The 23,568-nt window shown below is 32.5% G+C and overlaps 1 protein-coding gene across 1 annotated transcript in view; it reads left to right on the top strand.

Moving 5' to 3' along the window:
- The window catches only part of LOC148617390 (ATP-dependent RNA helicase me31b-like), a 58,032-nt gene that overhangs the window by 1,700 nt on the left and 32,764 nt on the right, over positions 1-23,568 (top strand). The window contains exons 2-5 of the mRNA XM_088584977.1: positions 6,052-6,196; positions 10,145-10,205; positions 15,231-15,465; positions 18,984-19,127. Coding sequence (XP_088441103.1) covers positions 6,123-6,196; positions 10,145-10,205; positions 15,231-15,465; positions 18,984-19,127 — 514 coding nt within the window. The 5' untranslated portion in view covers positions 6,052-6,122. The remainder of the gene's footprint in view (positions 1-6,051; positions 6,197-10,144; positions 10,206-15,230; positions 15,466-18,983; positions 19,128-23,568) is intronic.

Raw genomic sequence — 23,568 nt, forward strand, 5'->3', positions numbered from 1 at the left:
AAAGATGAGAATAGGTCCATAAAGAAAAAGATTTTTAGATGTGTTGACATCTTGATAAAACAAAAGTGGGCTGCTACTAAAAACACAGAAACACTTGTCAAATTTGTTGCTAGTTTCGGGGTTAAAGAACTTGAGGAGCATATTTCTACTTCAGAGGTTAAATATTTATCTTCTGATGGTGTCATTGATATGATTAATTGGTTGTCTGTCTTATTGGAAAAAGACTTACTTGAAGATCTGAGAAACCAAGACTTAGCACTTCTAGCTGACGAGTCAATGGATATAGCTCCCAGGAGTCAAATGAGGAGCATTATGGCCAGGTTCGTAAGTGAAAACAGACCAATTCAGACATACTTTTTAGGATTTGCACAGTTAACAAAGATGGATGCAGAAACAATGTGTGTTATTGAAACTTTCCTGGTGTCAAAGGGCATATCTGTTGACCAAATCTGTTTATTGGATTTGATGGCTGTAACATCATGAGTGGAGAAAGAACAGGTAAGGGAGCCCAGACGGAGGGTAAGGAGGGGGCTTGTTTTTTTTTTCCCAAAAATATATTTTGATATGCTGAATTTTTAGAAAAAAAAAATCTACCATGAATATGTTAAATTTTGAAAAAAATAATTTGTTTTGATGCATACAAAAAAAAAATTCTGAACAAAAAGGCCAAAGCCTCCCCTTCAAGTGATATGGTTCATCCTTAAGTCCCTTCTGTAAGTGCATGATTGTACATTCATATACTGTCTGGTCACTTCAAGTCTTGACTAGTCTACTCCTCACAAAGCTGAAGAATTTATTGTTATAACGAAGAAATACTTCTACTGTTTCAAAGGTTAACCTCAGACTCGGCAATGAGTTACTAGAACATACGGTCTGATGAATACTCGTATTGCAAAAATATTGTTAAGTCCATACAAAATAAATTGTTTGGTAATGATTTTATTACTTGAAAAATTAATTACATGTGTGTTAGGCAATTTATTTTTTTTTAATTTACTATTTTTTACATAGACCGTATAAGGCAGATACATATATTTTGACTTCAACAGTGCTTATTGAAAAATGCCATGAAAAAGATTTACACTCAAAATTTGGTAGGGTAGGGAAAGCAGAACCAATCGATATATTTTTCTAGGCCTAAATCAGAGTTTTGTGATACGAATGACATTAATATTTAGTTACTTTGTAGGTCTTCAAAGGAGGATTAGACATATTAGTCCCTTTGCTGTCTACATTAACTGTAGAAACCATAGATGTTGCTTTGCTTGACTCATCTACTTAAGAGGTTTGAAATACTACAGGATGTCGATTCCACTTTATTGGCACTGTGGAAACTACAAATGTTCACCACAAAAGATGGCTGTGTTTAAACAGGTTCAAACTGCTGCAACAAGATGATTGTCACACCTGCATGCCTCCTACAGATTTATATCCAGGTATTTTGAATTCCAATCAATTTTATGGCATAGTATAGATATATAAAGCATAACTGAATGAGGTTGTTGTTAAGTATCATTTTTTTCTCAGCAACTACACATGATCTGAGGCTTGTTTACTTTTAGATTGCAGCTAAGTTACTTCAGGGATACATAGGCTAGTTAACATTTTGGAATAGTTATGTGCTGTCAGTTCTGTGGGAAATCTAATTCTTATTCAAAATAAATCAGATTTTTTTTTATATTTTTGAACCTTGTTCTAAAATAAGAATAATAAAATCATGTACTTTTTAATTTTTGCTTTTAGGTATGAGTGCATTGTTGACTCTCTAGATACCATCTACAAGGAGAAGAGAGAACCAGGGGTTTACGGTATAAGATTGTCTATGACCAACAAGAAAGTAGTTGCCACAATTTTACTGCTGACTGACATCCTTAGACCAATTGATATCCTTATACTTGCAAGAACAACACATCAACTTCACTGTGCTACCAGAACATATGAGAATACTGTTGAGACTCTCACTGGTCTTATTGAAATATACAAAGAAAATTTAGAAGACCTTAAGAGGACAGAGACAGAGTTTTTTAAATGTGAAGATTTGTTTACTGAAATCAATGAGAGAACCGAGTTAGGACAAAGGTTAAGAATGGACCAGGCAGTAGAGATTCTCACTCCAAGACCGTACCTTGAGGAGACAGGTACATTGTACTTAAGAAATTTCCTAAACAATGTTGAACAGAATTTTCTCTGCAATAATTTACTTGAGTCAGAATGAACGGATATTACTTGATGCTTTTGATTGAAAACTTAAAAAAGCCAAAGAATAATAGTAAACAGAACATTGTTATTATCATTGTAAATACAGTATATGTATATTGTGTCACCTGAAATTTATTAGAAAAGACTTAAAGTATTTTTTAAATTAACAGTTTAAAACACTAGAGAACAAATTATCATTAATTTACTGGTGAAAACCTAGGATTGGAGTATTATTACTTAATTTCAATCTGCATATTTTGACATTTATAGCACATGATAAATTTAATTGCGACTTCACAGGTATCCCTCTCATTTATGATCTTCTTGTAGTTCAAGATGCCTTTGTTATTGGTGAATCAGCCCTTACAGCATTCTCTTTTTTCAATCCAGCCAACCTTCCAGAAACTCTTGGAGAACTTGCTGATTACGGCCATAATTTCACCAAAAAAACAGACAAGTGTAAGGGCCATACAGTAAATAAACCACCCTTTATGGATCCTGTGCAATTGGAAGTCCTGTTAAAAAGTTTCAAAATGCAGGTTTTTATGTTGAGGTATACGGTCTACTTGTCAACCATTTGACTTGCAGCATCAGTGAAAAAGATAAAGAATCTCAGTTTACTCATCTGTTTCATTTTATTGTTTTTACTAACTGTGTTCCAGCCAGGGGTACCTGACTACATGTATCAGATACATGTCAAATTCAGTCATTATGACTTTTCCAACCTTTTTCCTCAAAATTTCTAAAGTAAACTGTGTTTGTCTTATAATTGTCATAATGAAAATGTAAATATCATGTTGTCAAATATACCAGGCTGAGGAAGCATTTATTTTCTGTTTGATGTTGATAAATTTTCATTAATTTTACAGGTTAACTTAAACTTGCTTTCTTCATGATCTTATTTAAAAGTGGGTTCAATTCTTAAATTTAAAATATAAATTTAAACTTTTTGATTTAGTTTTATGAAGAAATACATTGTATAATGCATTATTTTAATGCAAAGCAATTAAATATTCATTTGGAAAAAAAAATTCCTTTATTTTAGGCTGTTTTACAATTTGAGGAATAGCATATTAGTAAGTACTAATAATTGGAAATTAAACATTTGATTGTCTTTTTTAGTTAATGAAGTCCTTAACTGATCTAAAAGAGAAAATAAAATGCTCAGTGTCATAATTCATATATTTGCAGGAGAAATGGACACACATCTTTAAGCTCAGTGTATGATAATTCAGGAAGGATGTCATTTTCAGGGAATGCTTTCCCTTACTATATAAACTCTACTACTACTGTAAGATTATCCCATCTTCTACAGCAGTTGTAGAGAGGAGCTTTTCCTTGCTGGGAAACCTTCTAACTGCTAAAAGAAACCGGTTTACACAAACCTTGATGCAATCATGAGACTTTGTCACAGAAATGAAGAGTTAATAAGTAGAGACCTAGACAAACTGGTGGAAATGTTTTAGGGACTTAAAAGACAGAAAAATAAACCTATAGTTAAAATGAAACTGTACTCTAAAATGAATTAAAACAAACATCAAACTTACTTGTTCTCTTTAATGTTTAAAGCAATGAATAAATTTTACATGCAAGTACATTTTATTTGTATGTATATGGCTGTTATTTGTTTTGGCACTGTCATCGTCTGCATATTTCCCAATTTGGTGTAATTTTTCCCAATGAAAAGAGAGGAGGATGCTTTGAAAAAAAAGTAATAAAATCACTGTAAGGATATTGGTTTCAATATTGATTAGCAGGATTCTCAAGGTCCATGTCTTGGGTTCTAGACCTCCAAAATTTTGTTGGGGACTCCTGAAAAATCTACATTAGTACAGGGATAGAATTTTACTGGAAATACTCGCTAAATGCTAGTGGAATTTCAATTTAGCGAGTTGAAGCTACATCATGCTGGCAAATTTTAGCGAGTGTTTCTTTTATTGCCGAGTTTCACTTTTTAGCGTCAGAATCATTAGAACGCTTGATGCAGGACTATTTCTCCTGCCTTAAAGCGTTTCACAGACCGAAGAAAATTAAACGACCTTGGTCAATATTTATTTTTATCCTGCAATGAGGTTATTTGTTAAACATATAAATTTAACGGTTAATTTTTTGCTGTATCCATACATTAGCAGGATATCGACTTTCTGGCTCCTGCCACTCAGGTGATCGGCGGAACTACTTTTTTCTGGTATGCGTAAATTAATCATGGCCACCACCATAGATATAATATAAACAAATTGCGATTGCGTATCCGGTTAATCTGTTTTTTTTTTTTTTTTGCTGTTTTGTTTCGTTTTCACCTGAATGAAATAAAAGATTTTATGTAAACCAAGTAATGATTTTGTTTGTATTTTTTTCACTGTCATATATATGGCAAATCCCAAATCTCGTTCAGATTTGATTCATTATCAGTTTGCTGTATAATGGACAGAAAACAGAGGCCAAATACTGTACCTTATGGCCCTAACCAATAGTTGTTTGTTGTATTTTAGCTGTTTAAATTGTTTAATTACATATTAAAAAAATTACGCAAGTGAAAATTTATTTTAGCAAATAGAAAAAAAATCAATGCAAACAATTATAAAATGACACGTTTGCTTATCAAATTATCAGTTACTTTCCTTACATTTTAATTTTTTTTCTTTAGTATATTTGCCAAAAGTTGTGTTTGTAATAGTTCTGGAAAGTATTATTCCTTTAGATTAGTGATTTTACAGTGTTAGAAACTTAAATTTTGGTCAACATAGACCCATCATAATCTTATGTAGACCTTACTTGTACACTTTAAGGGAAATTGAGCCAAGTTTATCATATGTCCGTTGTTCTACTGCTAATTTCTTTCACTGCCCAAAAGGAGTTTGGTAACAATAGTCTTGATCATTTGTTACATTTCCTTGAATACTATACTCCATGTTAGCATTAAATATAAAGAAACACATGTCCAAGTTTATCTGGTCTCTGGAATAATCAAATAATGTTTTATCTATTATAAGATGTTATATTAAAATATGTTAAAGTAAGTGAAAATATGGAAATTCCGAAAACCACTCTCAAATACGAAATGTTGAAATAAAGACACACCTGGCAAAACTCCATTGCCCTTTTCAATTTCTAGCTGGAGAACTGATAATAATGCAGAATAAGAAGAACTACATGTATATGACAATAAGTTCATTTCAATGAAGAAGTGGGTATAAACATACATTTTACATGTACATGTTGTATTTTTCTGTAAAGCTTTTTAGCTCATCTGAACCAAAGGTTCCGATAAGCTTATGCCATCACTTTGCATCTTTGTCGTCTATAAACATTTCACATGTTCAAATACATGAAAGCCCCCTGACCTATTTTTACCGAACTTGGCAGAAATGATGTTCACAAAGCGCTTTAACAAAAGGTCCACTTTTGGTTCAGCTTGATTTAATGTTTGTAAGAATAGGGCAAAATGGGAAAAATCAGAAACATCCATTGTCAAAACCCAACCGATCTAACAAAATATTCAAGGATGCTCTCTCTATTTAAAAAGACTATTATTTGATCTCTGCATAATTGGATTTGCTTTGAAATTTTTCAATAGAATCTTAGAAAAATGAGGTTTTTGACAGAGTTATCTGCCCTTGAAATGTTCATTTTCTGTATGTTTAATGAAGTTGTAATTCAATGGTCCTGCATGATGTGGAAAATTTTATCTGTTTTCCTTGATTCTGATGATGAAAATAGTCAAATCAAACTATCCAAATGATGGGTTTTTTATACCATGTTTCATGTATATGTATATTCTTCCATCCACTTTATTATCTTTACACCATGTGAATGTGTGCATCAGCAACCAGAATTTCATCTATTTTTCAGATTCAGTTATTGCTGATGTTTTCATAGGTGATCATTTCACTGCGTAACTTTGGAAAGAAAATAATTTTAACATGGCTACTGCCAGAGGTGAACAGAGTATGAATCATGCTGGACCCCAAGGTGTAGATGGAAAAGCATCAACAGGGTAATGACTTTTAAACTCTTATTGCAAAAGTTACACCTACATGTATCCTGTGGCTTTGATGTCAGTATTGTTTCTATGCTGTGCAGTATTTTGTTGAACATTTTATACAAGCTTTATTGATAGGAGCCCATTTCATTTTTTTCTGACCGCATGAATGTTGTACATGTACATCTATGAAAGGGCAAATTCACACAGGTCAGAACTGTGCTGTCCAATTGATTCACAGGCAAAATGGAACAATTTTTATTATTGTGATATTAATGTGACAAATATTTTTGTGCTTGTACACAATGTCTTGTTTTCATATGATTGCAAAACAGTTGTGGTCATATTGCATTTGGTATGGTACTGTCTGGTCTATAGGCATTTGATTTTGTGTGATACATGTTCATGTAGCATGAATATTAATTAGTTGATCTTCATTATATTTTTTAATAAGGTTCGAAACCACAAAAGGAAGTTTGATATTGATTGTGTGGGGTTAAGGTACTAACCTCTTTAGAATTAAGGACCAGAAACAAGTATTTCATAGAATAAAATTTTATTCTCCAGTAAAAGCATGTGGATGTCTATGATATTGCTCCTTAATATTCTATACCACAAAATTCAGGCTGGGATTGATTATGATGGTTTAGACTTGAACTACATGTACATAGAAATGAGATTTAAAAAAAGGGGGGGACAGAAACAAGCATTTGACTGATGTCCGGACAATAAGTTGACTACAAGTAGTTGGATATTATTAAGATTATACCAATTTGAGGCCTGAAACAATAAATTTCTGATTTCTGGATAACTTAAGTAAAGGAGAACTGATTTCTTGGAAATTTTATCACTAAGTACTGTTCCCCCAAAGGGAGGTTGGGATCTATTTTTGAAGTTGTGAGTGAAGGAATTGGAGCCAAAAAGGGTTCTTATCCTTTGTCAAATGTCTAATCATATTAAAAAATCTAAGCTGTAAGGGTTTGAATGGTGTATCCAAACTTGCCCCAACTGGTCAGGGATTGACCTCTGGTATTGACATATCAATCTGTGCTATGCAAAGCATTTTGTTGTTTATTACATTGTATGTTTAAATCAGTGTTATACATGCACATTTGTATACATTGTATGTGCAAGAAGTGACATTTATTCTTGAATTCTACTGTGTTCTTCTAGGCAAGGATTGCGCTGGGCTTCACCATTGTAATTTTTATTTTTTGGTTGATCTGGCAAGAAAATTAACAGTTGGCAATTTTTTGGGGGCCTAAATTTTGTTCATTAAAAGGGAGTTGGGCATTAACAGGTATTCTGTCCAAACAAGCATTTATACATGCATATTGAAATGTGTTGATAATACATATAAAATGTACCTCATCATAGTTACCAGACAAAGTAATTTACCATAACTTGTGTAATTTACAACCGAAGCCATTCATGCCACTTGAAGGTTATTTAACACCAATTTACAATTCATATCAAATTAGTCACCCCTTGTTAGTTCATTGAAAAAATATTATTAAGCCAATCAAAATGCACAAACATGTTCACCATGAAACTTGCTAAATACCTGTATTTACATGCACTTACCTTGGAACTTGATTTAATGGTCTCATGTCACATTGGTTTTTGTTTGTGAATTGTGCATTTGTCAGTGTCTTATCAGAATATAAAGACGGGTCGCGCTGGGCTTCGCCAATGTCGCAATTTGCGATTTTTTATTTGATCTGGCGACAAAAATAAGCAATTGGAGATTTTCTTGGCACCTAAGTTTTGTATAATAAAATTGACAGGAAGGTTATCAGCAAGGGATATTTTCTCTAATTATCAAATTATGTTGGCACCTGGTCAGAGTTAACTGACCATGACCAATTTACGACTGAAGGCAATTAACGGTAATTAGACCAGACGACCGTGACTGACAATATCCTCATGGGAGGTGTCAATCAAATGTAAATATATTATTGAGCCAATCAAAACTCTCATCATCTGGTCAAAGGTAAACACATATGGCCATGTGCACGTGGCAACATACAAGCTTCACAGCCCTGTCTAACCATGTGATACATTCAGAAAAAGACTTACCTAATAACAGAATAAATTAAATCCAATAAAGAATTGATGAAAGAAAATGGATGACATTTGTTTACACTTTTTAACTTTCTGGCGGGAAAATCGGTAAACAAATAGAATGGGGATTCCCAAAATCTAATTAAGGAAATACTATTCCGATACCAAGATAATTAAACACGGACACAATTAATGGTCCATGGTACAAAATGTAGTTTGTTAGAAATTTTATCACGAAAAAGAAAAGAATCTAGTTTGTTAAATTAAAAAGAAATCAAATTATATTGTAAGATAAATTAGACCTTGAAGGACAAAGGTAAAATGCTTTAAAATCAAGGACTATGTGAGAAAAGTAATTAAGTCCTTGATAAAAATAAAATACCTGTTTCTGGAGTAGTACTTTGTTATTTTATGCATATGAAAGTGACAGAATAGAGCTAAAAACCTGTTTCATTCATGCATCAAGAGTGAATCTTGTGTATATCAGTGGTCTTAATACTGTCATATTTAAAAAAAAAAAAAAAAAAGTATAATTTTTTTGCCTCACGAAAACTTTGTGTATCGGAGCTACCAATGAATTTTTAGGCGTGAAAATTATGCATACAGGCAAGTTTTATGAGTGATATCAAAAAAATTATGCATGAAATACAAAAATACACGGCCTTGGCAGAACACAGACTACATGTGTATACAGATGTATATTTGGAATCAAGGGTCCAGAAATTTTATCAAACTTCAACAGATGTTTGTGTCAGTCTTGTACATACTCTTTTGGGTAGTTATTTAAGATAAATATTGGAATTTGTGTTATGTCGTCACATACTCTTTCTTTTATAAAAGGAAATTGTGAATACATTTTTATATTGATTTAAATGGTCTGTTGATTTCTGTGTTAAAAAGATTTAATCGATAAATTGGTTATTACCAACTACAACTGAATCATAGTTTCAGTACCATGTGCTTTCGTTACCTTGTCACTTGTCAGTCTTTTTCTTAATAAATCGAGGATAATGTATGAAAATTCTCTAAATCACTTCAATTAATTTGTATACACAATGGGCTGCATGTGTACCGTTAATTCAATTATGCAATCAACTAATCAGTTATAGGTACATCACAGTCACAGGTGGCTGCACATCGGCTAAAATTGACACACACCCGTCAATTAATTTCCAATAAACAATTAGAAGACAGGTAGACAGTACACTCATAAAACCATGCAGACTGTAATTTATTAGGGTTGACAATATTTATGTCCGATATCGGAAAATGGTCATCAGTCATTTGCAAAATTTGTCAGTCAATGACAGGCATTTTATACTGTTTCTGGACCCTTGATTGGAGTACTAGTAATTAAAAGCCCCAGAATAAAATGAAATACCTCTTGAATTACTGAAAATTTACAGGAGAAAAATTCTGTAGCTGGCAACAGAATTTTGGAAGCCAGAGCAGCTTATGTTATAGGATTTTAAAAGAGAATTAGAATTAAAATTTTCTCATGGATGAAGGTTAACATACAAGTACAAATGTACCTGATTTGCTTCCTGACTTAACTTATCCTTTCAAAATTAAAATTTTCAGTTTTGTACTTGTCAAAGGAAAGTGAAACATTATAAACCACTTTCCACACCAAAATTTAAGTTTTCCCAAGTGACATTAAAGAGGAATCTTGGAAAACTGATTAATCTTATTTCCCATTACCTGCATTTGGGATATGATGATTTGTTGAAGGAAAGATAATTTTACCATTTAATATTTTTTCATGGAAATAAAAAAGGCTTCAGATATTCTAGAACCCTGTATTTACCTTTTAAATTGCATTTGTTATTTCTACATTTAAGTATGCACTTGTATATTTTAGTGAATTTTAAAAGTTATATACTTTCCCTTTATTTTCAGGGACCAAGGTTGGAAATCCAAATTGAAATTGCCTCCCAAAGATAACAGAATAAGGACTACAGTAAGTGTTAAGTTTGGCAACACCACTTAATAAGGTGGGCATGAGAAAACACCTCTTGTTAAAAAAATTGTAGAAATAATCCATTTCTAACATACTATCACAAATTTATACAGTTGACTCCACTTAATCACATATCGCTTTATTGCATATTTCGGTTATTAGCATAATTTTCTCCTGCACAGAACCATTTCCTATTATTCTATTAGGGAAAAAATCGCTTATTTGCATAAGCCTTGCATGTGCATTTCGGTTTATTGCATAGAGAATTTTGCCTCATCCAGGTAAAGACAGGTTTTCCCAAATTCTATTTTAAGCCTTCGGGTCATAAATATGTCAATCATATTTATTGTTGTAAAAACTAGATTATCATCAATCAGGAGGTGTTAATAATGGATTAAAAACATAATGGACATAAAAGACAATTTAAATGATTTCGAATTACATTAAAATAAACAAGCACCTAGGTGAACGATGACTTCTGACGACATGCCAAACATCACCTTATGATGCGGCTTGGGGTATTTTTTGTCCCTATTTAAATTCTTCCGACTACAAATGATTATCAATGTAAATTTAATTTTCTTTAATGAGCTTAACAGCTTTTAGTGAGCTTGGGTTACTAGGCATAAATATCAACCGAAAATTAGAAGTCATCATTCATTCAGTACAATGTCTAATGAAATTCAACTACCCTAAGGTGCCCCATACTATCCACACTTCATAGGAATATATCAAGGTCAATGACACGTATAATACACAACTATCAGTGTACAATGGTGATTGAACAGAGGAATAAAAACGCACAGACCATTTCAAAAGCCCAGAACTGCAAACATTGATGAATATTACACTGAATCCTGGCTGAAATATGAAATATGCGATTTTCTTTCATAGAAAGGTCAGGAAATTACTTGACTATTTATAGATGAGAAACGCGTGGTTTTACTTATAAATACACACATCGTAAAGAAGGTCACTAAACAAGACAAACACAATATATATTATTATTTATTGATAAAAGAACAATACAATGAGAAGGTTTTTAACAATTAAATACCAGATCGGAAATGTTGAACAGTGATATCCCTGGTTGATCCACAGTATCGTCGTCTTACCTGAACTCACACTTCCGGTAAAATCGTAATTTCGGTTATAAGAATAGCCCGGTTATTTGCATAATTTTTACTGGCAAATAGGCTATGCAATTAAGTGGAATCCACTGTATTACTAAATACTGAACTTTTATTGAAATGCATTGATGTTGTAATATATAATTTCTAAACGCTTGCAGATATTGACATGATTTTTGGTGTATAAATTCACCATGATACATGTAAGTAACAGGTCAAGTGTAATTTTTGTTCTGCTCTGATGATTTTGATTGAAATTACGGGCCTTGAACTTTGCAAAATTCACAGAAATAACAGTTTTTTCCGGATTTTTTTTCTATATGCTTGCCGATATTGACATGATTTTTGGTATAGAAATTCACCATGATAAGTTAGAGGACAAGTTAGTAGTTGGTACCGCTCCGATGATTTTTACCTAAATTATAACCTAGAACTTAGCTAAATTCACAGAAATAACCGTTTTTCAGACTTTTTTTTCTAAATGCTTACAGATTATGACATGATTTTTGGTATATAAGTTCACCATGATAAGTTACAGGTCAAGTGTAGGTTTTGTTCCACGACGATATTTACTTTGGATTAACTAAAACTTAAAGAAATTACAGTCTGAAACTACCATTCTGAGTAATAGAATTTAGTTAGAAGATAAAGGTCTAAAGCCTAAAAAACATTCTTATTCCTTTTTTTATCTCGTCCTTCTACATGTATTTTTTTTAGGAACAAATTACTTGAGTATCCAACATTGGGACGTGTGGGGTATGTGAGCATGCTCACTAAGGTTCTTTAATTTACTAATAATAATTTAATGGTATGCACAGCTGTCAGCAGAACAGAGGTTTGAAATTTGACTTATTTAAATGGTTTCCTATATCCTGTCACCAGACATATATATATATATATATATCTTCATGTTTGCATTTATTTAATATAAAACAGAACGTATACAGACAAATGTTGAGCCACAGCTTTGTATGTCCAAGGTCTCCAGCAAATTTTATTTATTGTACTTTTGTGTCTGTAAAATACTTGAAATAACAGTAGTAGACCTAAATTTTGACTTATTTTATGTAAAGTATAACTAGGTTCATTATATAATAGTTTAGGTGAATCCAGAAATTTCTTTAACTTCAAAGTCAAGGCTATTTAGGCATTATAGCTGTTGCAGTTGTAAAGGTAAACATTTAACAAAAAAGTTAAGAAGCTGGTCTTCATCAACCTCCTCCACATATAGACCAGCTTTTCACTAAAATATGTTGCCAACATTAATTGTTGGGCCATGGCCACCTTCAGATGGTCTTCAGCTTATAGTTTATGGACTAATAAAGATTACAATGTTTAAATAAATGATGCCCCTTTTGACACTCAGAATCAGGTCTGGCATTGGGCTGACATGCCATTTTCGACATAGTAATATGTTTTATTTAAGACTATAATTGATATATTAAGATAATCAGAGAATATTCCTTAAATTCATTCAATGAAATCATTATTTGATATACTATTGATGATATTTCATTTTGGACAAGTTTTCATAAAAAAAATATTCAACTTAAGACTACTGTAAACACGTTCTGTTTGTTTTTTTTTTTTCACTACCAAGAATCATAGACAATAGAGGCATCTAATTGGTGGGATAAAAATACACCGCCTAACTGATTAGTCGATATTTACAGAAAAATCTATATTTAGATATGGAAAACAAAAAACAAAAACAAAAATGCCATACTTATTATTTTGATATCAACAATCATAATTTACCCTCTCTTGAAAGATGTACATTTAAATGGAATCATTACTTATTACTTGTTACATGTATTTATTATTCATGGGTACCCTTCATTTATTTTTGGTTGTCCCAAGTACAAGTACAATGTACCACCACTACTAAAAGTCCAGAATTTTACATTTCCAACTTTAAAAATCTTCTCCTCTAAAAATATTGGATGGATTGAAACAAAACTTGGCAAAACTCTTTAACAAGATGCTTTTCCTTCTGACATTTCTTGACCAATTGAAACCAAATTTAATATGAGTGTTTCTTTGGCAAATAAATCTACATATTTGATGCATTTTGCATTTTTTTTTGTGTTAGAAGAGGTCTAAAGGGCCATATCCGGAGAAATTGGCTTAATTATTTTTGGTCCTATTTCAAATTATTTTTAGCTCATCTGGCCATAGGCCAAGTGAGCTATTGCCATCACTTGGTGACTGTTGTTGTCACCATTGTTAACCATTTCTTTGAACATTTTCTCCTCTGAAACTACTGAATGAATTTGGATGATACTTAAAATGGTTGTTCCACAGAGTATCCTGCATAAAATGACAGTTTGGATTTTTTATCTGTTAAAAAATATGGCTTTCATTACTATAAATAGAACAATAAGGGGTCAGACAGCAAGTTTTTACTTATACATTTGTATCTCCAAAACAGTTAAGTTTAACCAAATTCTGACAGAGTAAAAGTATTCAGTATGACAAGATCTATATGTGGTCAAATTTTTGTGAAAATCTGTTAATGCATATTGGAGTTATTGCCCTTTTTGGAGTCTTTTGCTGTTTTTGATGTTATTACTTTCAAAAATCTTCTCCTCAGAAACTACTATACAGAATTCAATGAAAGTTCGTATTTTTGTAAGCTCACCTGGCCAGAGGCCATCACTTGGCGTCCGTCATCGTCATTAACAATTTTGTTCAAAACTCCTTTTTTCTGATACTTCTTGACCAATTAAAAGCAAACTTGGTATGAATGTTCCTTGGGGTATCCTGCGTAGAACTGTTGTTTGATTTTTTTATCCATCAAAAAACATGGCTGCCATTACTAAAAATAGAGCATAGGGTTCAGACAGTAGTGCGCATATAACTCCAAAACTGTTAGGTTCAGCCAAATTTCAATTAGGATTAAAGTGTTCAGCATAATGAGATCTCTTTGGTGAAATTTTTTGTTTTAATCAGTTAAGCCATGTTGGAGTTATTACTCTTTTCAACATGTTTTTGCTATTTTTAATATTATTTCTTTCAAAAATCTTCTCTGACGCTACCAGACCGATTGGAACTAAATTTGATATGAATGTTCTTTAGGGGAATATTTCATAGGGATCAAAGTTGGCAGACGACTCCATGTAAGAGTTATGGCCCTTGAAAGGTAAAGAATGATGGTTTAACTATGATAGATAGAATGAAACTTTCAATTGCTGAAATAATCCTTGTGATAAGGCCTACAAAAGTCTTACCAAAAAGTCGTCTTTGAGTCAAAATTGTCAGACAACTCTTTTGATAGAGTTATTGCCTTTGAAAGGCAAAAATTTAAACTGGCGAGTGATTCAGGCTCCTTGGAGCCTCTTGTTTATTTTTGGTCTGATTTTGAAAAATTTTATCTGAATTTAAAATTTTGTGAATATAGTGATCAAACCAGTTGTTATGTCCATAATGAATTTATGAGTCCCTATGGGAAGGCAGGTCAAAAACTTACACTGTATCCATGCTAGCTCAGGGTTCATCCACTACGGTTGTATCATGCTGCCCTCAGCAAAGCTTTTTATTTGTAAACTGGATTTTAACATTACCATTCTTTATTTTACAATACATTTACTTTCAAATTTGTCAATTTCGGCTTATCAGTTGTTCCTTTTAAAATCATCTCTGCAAATTTGTAGGTCTGGCAAACATACATTTTTTAGAGTCTGACATGATTTTCTTTAGTGTCAGACCTATGTTTGACAGAAAATTTGATAGTTTCACAACATTTGTAAAAATTGTTGAGCTACATAGAATATGTAATAACAATGTTCTATAAGTATAAATTTCATGAACATTGTAACATACATTTGTAAACTTATAATTAAAATACATGTGGATGACATATGCTATTGAAGGGTTTGTTTTTGTTTTTCTGTAGGATGTAACCAACACCAAAGGCAATGAATTTGAAGATTTCTGTTTGAAAAGGGAGCTATTGATGGGAATTTTTGAGAAAGGATGGGAAAGCCCTTCTCCAATTCAGGAAGCAAGTATACCCATTGCCCTAACAGGACGTGACATTTTAGCTAGAGCCAAGAATGGTACAGGAAAAACTGGTGCTTATACAATTCCTATCCTTGAGAAATGTGATCCATCCAAAGATGAAGTCCAAGGTACATTTATCTTTTCTTCCTTTTTTATCCACTCACCAAGTAAGTTAGATGTACAAAAAATACTCCTTTTCTTCAATGGTCAAATTATAAAAAATCATGACTCCAATGACCAGCTGCTCAATATGTAGTTTAGTTCTAGCATTTTCAGAAATCTTTTTACTGTGTCAATAATTTACATGTAAATTGTCTTGTAAATTGAAATTCAGAGATGTATCAAGTTAGAATGTAGTATTCATACTTGCCATATATGTTCATGTAGTCTGAAATTGACTGACAGCCATGGCTTGGTAAAAGTGCTGGCAAGCATGTAGAGTTGGCTAACATGCCAATGATTATTATATAAGTTCATTAAAACTTCTGAGCTCGGGATTGTCAGATATTTATGACTCATTAATTGCTATTCAGGCTCAGAGTGTGACACTGGTCCTAAATTTTCAAATTCTTATTTTGCAGTTTTAAATTGTGCATTTTGTATTCAGTGAAACCTGAATTGTGATGAAAATACAATAAAAACATACTGGCAGTCCTACATATTCTCAAATTTGACTATCCATTACCACTGAAAAACTCATTGAGGTTTGTTTTTCACAAAATTGAAACTGGAGAGTAATTGGACATTTATTGTACTTCATTATTCATAATGATGAATAATAAGCATATCACCAATGGATATATCTATTTATATTCATTATACAACTTCAAATTGAAAGATTCTGTGATATTTACTATTTTTAGCTTACCTGGCCATTGGCATTGTTGTCGTCATTAACAATTCTTCAAACATCTCCTCAAGAACCATTGAATGGATTTGGATGAAATATAAAATAATTGTTCTTACAGTATCCTGCACAAAATGACTGTTTGGATTTTGTTTGGTTTTGTGAAAAATAGCAATGCATTCTAAGAGCTGATTCCATTTATGTGTTCTATAATCCTACACCTTGTCAGTTTGTTGGTCGAAACATGTTTAATGCCTATTCAAAACTTTTGGCCTTTTATTGCATTTCAAAGTTTGCATCAAATTGTAAATGATTTGATTTTACAAACGGTATTGCGGACAAAATAACATTCACAGTTTTGAAAGAATGTGTTTTCAAGATCAAAGGCTATTGATGGTAATTATTTGTTTTGTTTTCGTAAATTACCTCTCAACAAAGTCTAGTAATTTCATCCCTATGTTGTTTTGGCTTGGGTACAGGTCACTTTAAATGACAGTTAAAGGATCGTTAAGATCATACTATTAAATGACCCTGGTTGTCTGAAGTGTGTACACACCAATTAACAGCCAACGAGTGACAATATGTAATGTTTGGATTAAATTTGTTGTTTAAACTACTGTCCCCTTCATTTATCATCTGTCCACTGATGAAATGCAAACCTATCTGTGAATGAATTATTAATTACGTAATATTACGTAATCATTTACAGTTTTGTTGACACATTTAATACAGGTGAACAATAACCAGACGGCCGGAATTGAGAGGTTGTTTTTATTTGAAATATGTAACTAAAACTATGAAAAACAGGCTGATGAACGGTTTTAGGGGGTGGCCAGTCTATTGAAGACAAAACACACAGGTTTTTATCAGCCGGTATTTTGAAAACAGCCAGTTTGAAGGGAAGACCGGTTTTCTGAGAGTCCGGTTTGGAGAAGTTTCACTGTATCTCCTGAACTGTTAGGTTTAGCCAATATCTTTCAATTGCTGAAATGATCCTTATTATAAGGCCTACAATAGTCTTCAAGTGATCAAAGTTGTCAGACGACTCCATGTAAGCGTTATTGCCCTTGTGAGGTGAAAAATGACTCCCTTTTTTACAGTTTTCAGGCAGTGTTTTGAAAACTGTGATCGATAGAATGAAAATTTCAATTGCTGAAATGATTCTATTATATTGCCTACAAAAGTCTCCAGGGACGCTGGTTGTGTCAGAGGGGTGGCCTTTATAAGGGATCAATTTGCACTATGAGTTGTTCATGCAATGGAAATCTCGTCCCATAAGACAAGGGCGTTCCAGAGAAGGAATACTGTATCAAGACAAGTTAACTCACATCTGTAATGTTTTTTATCTTATTGAAGAAATATACAACAAAAACGGAAACATCATAATCTATAAGAAAGTAAATGATTTGCATGATCAGTGATTTAGCTAGCGCTCGCCATTTTCACCATTGACGAATGATTTTCGAAAGTGGCGAATTTTTCTCGTGCACAATTCGTCACTTGATATTTCGCTCCCCCCCAAAAAAAAATATCGGTAAAAAAGCCTCTGATGTTCCCATGACCCCATAATTGACAACTTTATTACCTTTCCCAAGCCAATTAGGGTTTTATAATAAACAATATGACCAATGTTTTGATTGCATCACCTTTGATCACACCTTGCTTGATCACCTGGTTGAGGCTAATTATCCCAAAAAAACAAATTAAATAACGGTAATGATTTGTTTGTTGAGCACTGTGACACGTTCTCAAAGTACTCAGTGTCATCGTATGTATTTAAAATGGAAAGATGTTTGGATTTTTCAATCACAGTTCGAATCCCAACTATGTCCGCCATTACGAACTATTTTAGTTCGTCGTCACATGACAATGTACCTAAAGGTCAAAAGTCTAAAAATAAGTCAACTACTACAAAGTGTCGCAGTGATCGACTATTAAAGTCAAAATTTAAACCAGAGTGGTCAAAGATATTTCCATGCATATACTACAAAGATGGGGCGATGTACTGCCGTGACTGCCAAGATGCTGGACTTACTTTGATTTTAAGAGGGCTTTCACTTTGTGGTGCATGGCTAAGGACAGGAGGCTTATGCATTACTGATCAAGTAAACAGTGCTTTACATTCTTAGACACATGCCAACAATATTAGCTGATGTATATAATTTTTAGATTTTTACACACATGATATGTATGACACAGTAACAAAGTATTTTTTTGCATTTTTTATTCATGAATAGTTGCTAATGTAGAAACTGTATGTTGTTATATATTTTTTATTAATATGAATTATCTGTTATTTATATACCAGTGTTGAAATAGAAATAAACATGTTATTATTTATAATATAGTTGTTATAAGTATATGTATATACATGCATGCTGAAAAATTTGCGACACGAAAGGAAAAAACAGTATTGAGATTTAGTCTTACACAAAAGTGACTAATGGATTGAAAATCCTGGCTAAATCCCTGCATGATACATGTATATACGCAATTTGAATACCATGGTGTTAAGATCATGAATAGCAAATAATACGTCTTATATGGTTACAGCTGTTCAAATTTATCCTTTTGCCATATCAAGCTAAAATGTGTAGAACAATATATATTATATTAAGAAGTTGTTTGTCTTATTATAATAATTGAATTATGTCCATTTTAGAAAAAAAAAGCACATCGATTGAAGTTACCAAGTATGCTCATTATAAGTAAAAACTAGCTAAGATGCTCTTATTGTTAGAAAAGTTGCTGCCAGAATTTTGCTGTCAAAATTGAATATCCTGGATTGCTATTTTTCAGCTTTGGTGATTGTGCCAACAAGGGAACTTGCTCTACAGACTAGTCAGATATGTATAGAGTTAAGTAAACACTTGGGTATCAAGGTTATGGTGACTACTGGAGGAACCAATTTGAAAGATGATATTATGAGATTGTATGATCCAGGTATTAAATGTCATTTATCAAAGTTACAAAGTTAAAGTGCAAACTTAACTAGAGTTCCTGTATCTGGATCTCTTCAAAGTAAATTAAAGTTAAATTGGCTGTAGTATCTGCCCATTGAAGAAAACTTTTTTTGGCAATCCTGTCAGTCATGAAGTTTTGAAGTTACTAATCTCAAAGTTTAAAACACATTGTACTATTTAGGCAAAATCTTAGTGGTCAAGCAATGGGCACTAAAGCTATGCTGAAATGAGATGCTTTATATGTAATTTCAACAAGTTGAAATAGACCAGTTTCAATTTCAATACAACTGAGTAATTTAAATAGCTTTCTAGGTAGTAATCTGCCCTACATTAATTTGTCTTACATCATTATCACTGAACACTTGTGTGATCTTTTGGGCACTGTATTCTAAGTTGGAAGGTTGCCATACTGTATTATCGGTAACTGAAAATATCCATTAGCCAATGTGGCTAATACCTACATAGTTTCATTAGCCATATTAAATCATCCTATTTTTCTTGATACAACCATTGTATATATACATTCCACAGTGGCATTTGCAGTGTGCCCTTTGGTGTGTGGGTTCCCTAATTTATCATTGGAGACTTCAGGTAGTTTGTACATGTTTTAGAGGTGTTGTCTCTTTTGTCACATTTTAGAGTTTACTCTCACTGTTATGTTTTTTTGATTTACAGATATTCTTTGAAAAAATGCATGGAAGGGTTAGACAGCACTTGTTATGCTGTCCCACCACCCACCCACTGAATAAATATCATTTTTAATATACATCACAAAAGGATGCTATTAATTTATGATACCACTTACCCATACAATGTTATATAGTTAGTGCTGTCCAAATGCCCAGCCTATATGCATTTTCCCCTGAGACCATGGCCCTTCGATACAAAGTGAAATGGTCAAATGAGTTTTAATTAACATTTATTTAATAATTGCAAGTTGTAAATATGTTGATTTTCTTTCCATCTTTGCAAATTCAACAGATGAATGATTTGTTCTTCTGTCTCAACACCATTAGTTTCTATTTCAAGGAGCTTCAGCCATTTAAATTGCTGAAACCATTCTGATTTAATTTTCCAGTTATTATCGTGGTCATATTCTGTTTCTGTCGACTTGACCTATTTTTTCTGTTCCTTCTTCGTCAAACCCGAAGTATGATGCAAGCTTTGCCAAAAGCTTTTTTTCAAAGGCTGGAATAAAACTCCAAATGAAGTCAGAAGCAGTTCACATTTTGGGTTTTTGTTACAAATTTTCAAGCAAAAATCATGAATTTTTTAATGTATGATTAGTGTCCATTCCGATATAAAACACGGTTTCTGAGTTAGTAGTTATTTGGGTCTGAGTCCGACTTCCGTTTGATTTCGATTTGATGTTTTTTTCTCTTTTTTTGACTGCAAAAGATCATTTCGCCACACCAACATTATATTAGCATTTGGCGACATGGCAATCATTTACCACTTACACAGCCTTAACCTCTAAATAATTCCACCCTCCACTGTGTAATGCTGGCTAGTACCTTTAGACCATTTATTTTTTATTACAGTCGATTCCACTTAATCGCATATCGCTTTATTGCATATTTCGGTTATTAGCATAATTTTCTCCTGCACAAAACCATTTCCTATTATTCTATTAGGGAAAAAATCGCTTATTTGCATAAGCCTTGCAGGTGCATTTCGGTTTATTGCATAGAGAATTTTGCCTCATCCAGGTAAAGACAGGTTTTCCCAAATTTTATTTTAAGCCTTCAGGTCATAAATATGTCAATCATATTTATTGTTGTAAAAACTAGATTATCATCAATCAGGAGGTGTAAATAATGGATTAAAAACATAATGGACATAAAAGACAATTTAAAAGACAATTTAAATGATTTCATCGTCTGAATATAGCTGAAATATTGCTGCTCGGACGTTAAACCCCAACAAACAAAACAAAGAAATGATTTCTAATTATATTAAAATAAACAAGCACCTAGGTGAACGATGACTTCCGACGACATGCCAAACATCAACTTATGATGCGGCTTGGGGTATTTTTTGTCTTCTTCCGACTTCAAATGATTATCAATGTAAATTTAATTTTCTTCAATGAGCTTAACAGTTTTTAGTGAGCTTGGGTTACTAGGCATAAATATCAACCAAAAATTAAAAGTCATCATTCATTCAGTACAATGTCTAATGAAATTCAACTACCCTAAGGTGCCCCATTCTATCCACACTTCATAGGAATATATCGAGGTCAATGACACGTATAATACACAACTATCAGTGTACAATGGTGATTGAACAGAGGAATAAAAACGCACAGACCATTTCAAAAGCCCACAAACTGCAAACATTGATGAATATTACACTGAATCCTGGCTAAAATATGAAATATGGGATTTTCTTTCATAGAAAGGTCAGGAAATTACTTGACTATTTATAGATGAGAAACATGTGGTTTTACTTATAAATACACACATCGTAAAGAAGGTCACTAAACAAGACAAACACAATATATATTATTATTTATTGATAAAAGAACAATACAATGAGAAGGTCTTTAACAATTAAATACCAGATCAGAAATGTTGAACAGTGATATCCCTGGTTGATCCACAGTATCGTCGTCTTACCTGAACTCACACTTCCGGTAAAATCGTAATTTCGGTTATAAGAATAGCCCGGTTATTTGCATAATTTTTACTGGCAAATAGGCTATGCAAATAAGCGGAATCCACTGTACTTGGTTTACAGATGTTTTTTTTTTATTTTGTTTTTCATAATGTTTGATGGGTGGTGGGTGAAAAAAAATGAATAAAACTATCAGATCTAGTGATAGATATAGTTAGAAATCTGGTGTATCCAGGGGAGTTTTTGTGCTTGTCTCTATTTTTTTTTCTGTTTTGTTAATCCAGATCATTGTGTCTGCCATTGCTTTGGAGAGTAATGTACATTGCCAATGCTGTCACTGGGCTTGCCTCTGAGATACAATGTAGATGTCTACTATTGACCAAACAATACGACAAACACGATGACCTTTCATTCTGTATTGACAACTTTACTTTCTTCTGAGGCAACATCCCTTCAGTGTCAGCATATGGAGTTTTCATATCACAACTCAATGTTATGCCTGAGCTTGCTGTATTTTCACAGACTTTTTGTATTGTGCTAGACTTCTTACAGTTAGGCTTTTGGACTGGGTTATGTTGCTACAAGATTGAAATCATCACTACAGAAGTTTTATGGTCTTCATCATCAACTCGTGGATGGGTACTTTGTATCTTTCTGCACCATGAGAGCTGATTTGTTCAATTTGTCGAAGTTTTCATTTCCTGTTTTGGCTACCCTGAACTTGACTTTTTGATCCTGCAAGATCAAAATACATTATATTGTCAGTTCATCACTGGAACTTCCCTACTATTTTCTGAACACTACACAAAAATATTACCCAAATATAATTCCATTTACATCATTCAATACCTCTGTTATATCCAGTAAATATGTTTCTGGCTATTAAGCTCAATGATATTCTATTATTTCTGCAAATAAAATTCAGATTTAGTAATCAAATCAACTGAAGATTTGAGGGACTCATTTTTGGGCATGAAAGATTTTTAGTAATAAATTTGCATTTAAGGAATTTATTTCTTGCGGTAATGTGTCAAGAAATATTAAATGTGTTGAGCATGTTCCATGTAATACATTAATCAGTAAAATCTCCATTCTATCATTAATATTTACCAATTAGTAAACAGGTAGTGAATAGCAGTGATTTTAACTAAGTAAAAATACTAGAATTGGTGGGAAAATTCAAATTGATAAAAAGTGCCTTATTTTTAAAGATCTATGTTCATCAAGGAAATCATTTTTTTTTTGGCTAAATTTTATTTTGTTTAAGTTTATTTACAGTGTAGGATAAATGCACTATTCATATGGTTATTGAATGTTATAACAAGCTAACTTTTGGACAGACTAATGGTCACGTGTAAAAATTTGAGGAAAAAGTGAAATTATTACAAAATTAGTGAATGTGAGTGAAGTTGAATTCAGTTTAATTACTGATTACAGTTAATACTTCAGAAATATGCAGTATTGATTGACATTCAGATTATATGTATTAGAAAAAAAAATAATATAAAAAATGCAATGTATAATCTGTTTTAATTTACATTATGTATTCTTTGAAATTATGATCATGCTACAATTTCACAAGAATCAAAAACTTGTGCTAACAGAACTTCGATTATGAGCAACTCTGTGGATGTTTCTTTAAAAGCAAGGGACACTTGCATATGTACCCTGCCGATGCACCTGGTCCATGCTCCCAATATTTAGTGGTGTCTGAGTTGCTCATTTACTTTTGTTACTTTGTAAGTATTATTTTGGTTATTTTATGTTCTTTGTTATGTGTGTGTATTTTCCATGTCTGGTTTTAG

Source organism: Perna viridis, chromosome 5 (assembly GCF_037379345.1).
Source record: "Perna viridis isolate PV_CMFRI_1.1 ecotype Kerala chromosome 5, ASM3737934v1, whole genome shotgun sequence".
Lineage (NCBI taxonomy): Eukaryota > Metazoa > Mollusca > Bivalvia > Mytilida > Mytilidae > Perna > Perna viridis.